Source organism: Papaver somniferum, chromosome 8, assembly GCF_003573695.1.
Source record: "Papaver somniferum cultivar HN1 chromosome 8, ASM357369v1, whole genome shotgun sequence".
NCBI lineage: Eukaryota > Viridiplantae > Streptophyta > Magnoliopsida > Ranunculales > Papaveraceae > Papaver > Papaver somniferum.
This window is the reverse complement of record NC_039365.1, coordinates 113,958,213-113,959,351: the sequence shown is the minus strand read 5'-3', so window position 1 is coordinate 113,959,351 and position 1,139 is coordinate 113,958,213. Positions and strand designations below refer to the sequence as shown.

Genomic DNA, 1,139 nt, shown 5'->3' with positions numbered 1-1,139 from the left:
GTCATGCCAAAATCTGATGCTTCTGCCATTGTTAACTTGAATGTTTACTGCATTATAAAAATCCTTGCTAGATCTTAAAATATCGAACCACATACTTCTTCCCACTGAATCCTTTGTCTGTAAAGGAACTAAACGGTTCCCATCAGCTCTTGTTTTTTCACAAATTATTTTTCTCCACCAAGTAGTCTTTTCCTTACAGTATCTCCCATGCCATTTTGCTAAAAGTGATCTATTTATGTGTCTTAGGTTTCTTATTCCTAGACCTCCTTTCTTCCTTGATCTACAAATCTTCTTCCTTGATACCCATCTCATTTTTCTCTTCTCTTCATCCTCCCGTTATAAAAATTTCCTCATAATGCTGTTTAATTTCTTCTCCGCTGAAACTGGCAAATGGTACACTGACAAATAATAAGTTGCAATACTCTCAAGAGAAGTTATTATTAGTGTTATTCTACCTTCCTTGTTGAGGAACTTCCTTTTCCAAGGAGCAAGCTTATTTTTCATTCTTTCAATCACCATATCCCAGATTGACACACTTCTTTTAGTAGCTCCAATTGGCATACCCAAATAAATAAGAGGCAAAACATCCCTTTTACATCCCAATTCCATTGCTAGCTCTTGAATGTGGTCATCTGCACCTATACTTTCCATTGAACTCTTATCCAGATTCAATTTTAATCCCGTCATCAGCTCAAACAACAACAGAATAACAAGTAATCTTCTTACCTCCATGATTGAAGCATTGAGCATTATTAATGTGTCATCAGCAAATTTCAGATGAGACACCACAGTACCATTCTCATCCACTTGGAATCCTCCAATTCTGTTATCTGTCATAGCTCCATCCAATAACATTGACAGTACTCCAACAATAAGGAGAAACAAGAATGGTGACAAAGGGTCACCTTGTCTAATACCTTTAGAGGGTCTTATGATGTTTGTAGCCTCTAAATTCACCAATATTGAAAACTGAGCTCCCTTGACACACCATTCTATCCATTTGATCCACTTCTATCCAAAGCCATTCTTCTTCAAAATAGAAAATAGAGATGGCCAGTTGACATTGTCAAAAGCCTTTTCCATATCTATTTTACATAAAATTCCAGGTTTCTTCTGCCTTAATATACTATCAATGCACT

General features: G+C 36.3%; 1 protein-coding gene across 1 annotated transcript; it reads right to left on the bottom strand.

Annotated features, from left to right (window-relative positions):
* Positions 1-336: 336 nt before the first annotated feature.
* LOC113305939 lies at positions 337-855 on the bottom strand. Its single transcript, XM_026554930.1, has one exon. The coding sequence runs from the start codon at positions 853-855 to the stop codon at positions 337-339; it is 519 nt and encodes a 172-aa protein (XP_026410715.1).
* Positions 856-1,139: the final 284 nt, after the last annotated feature.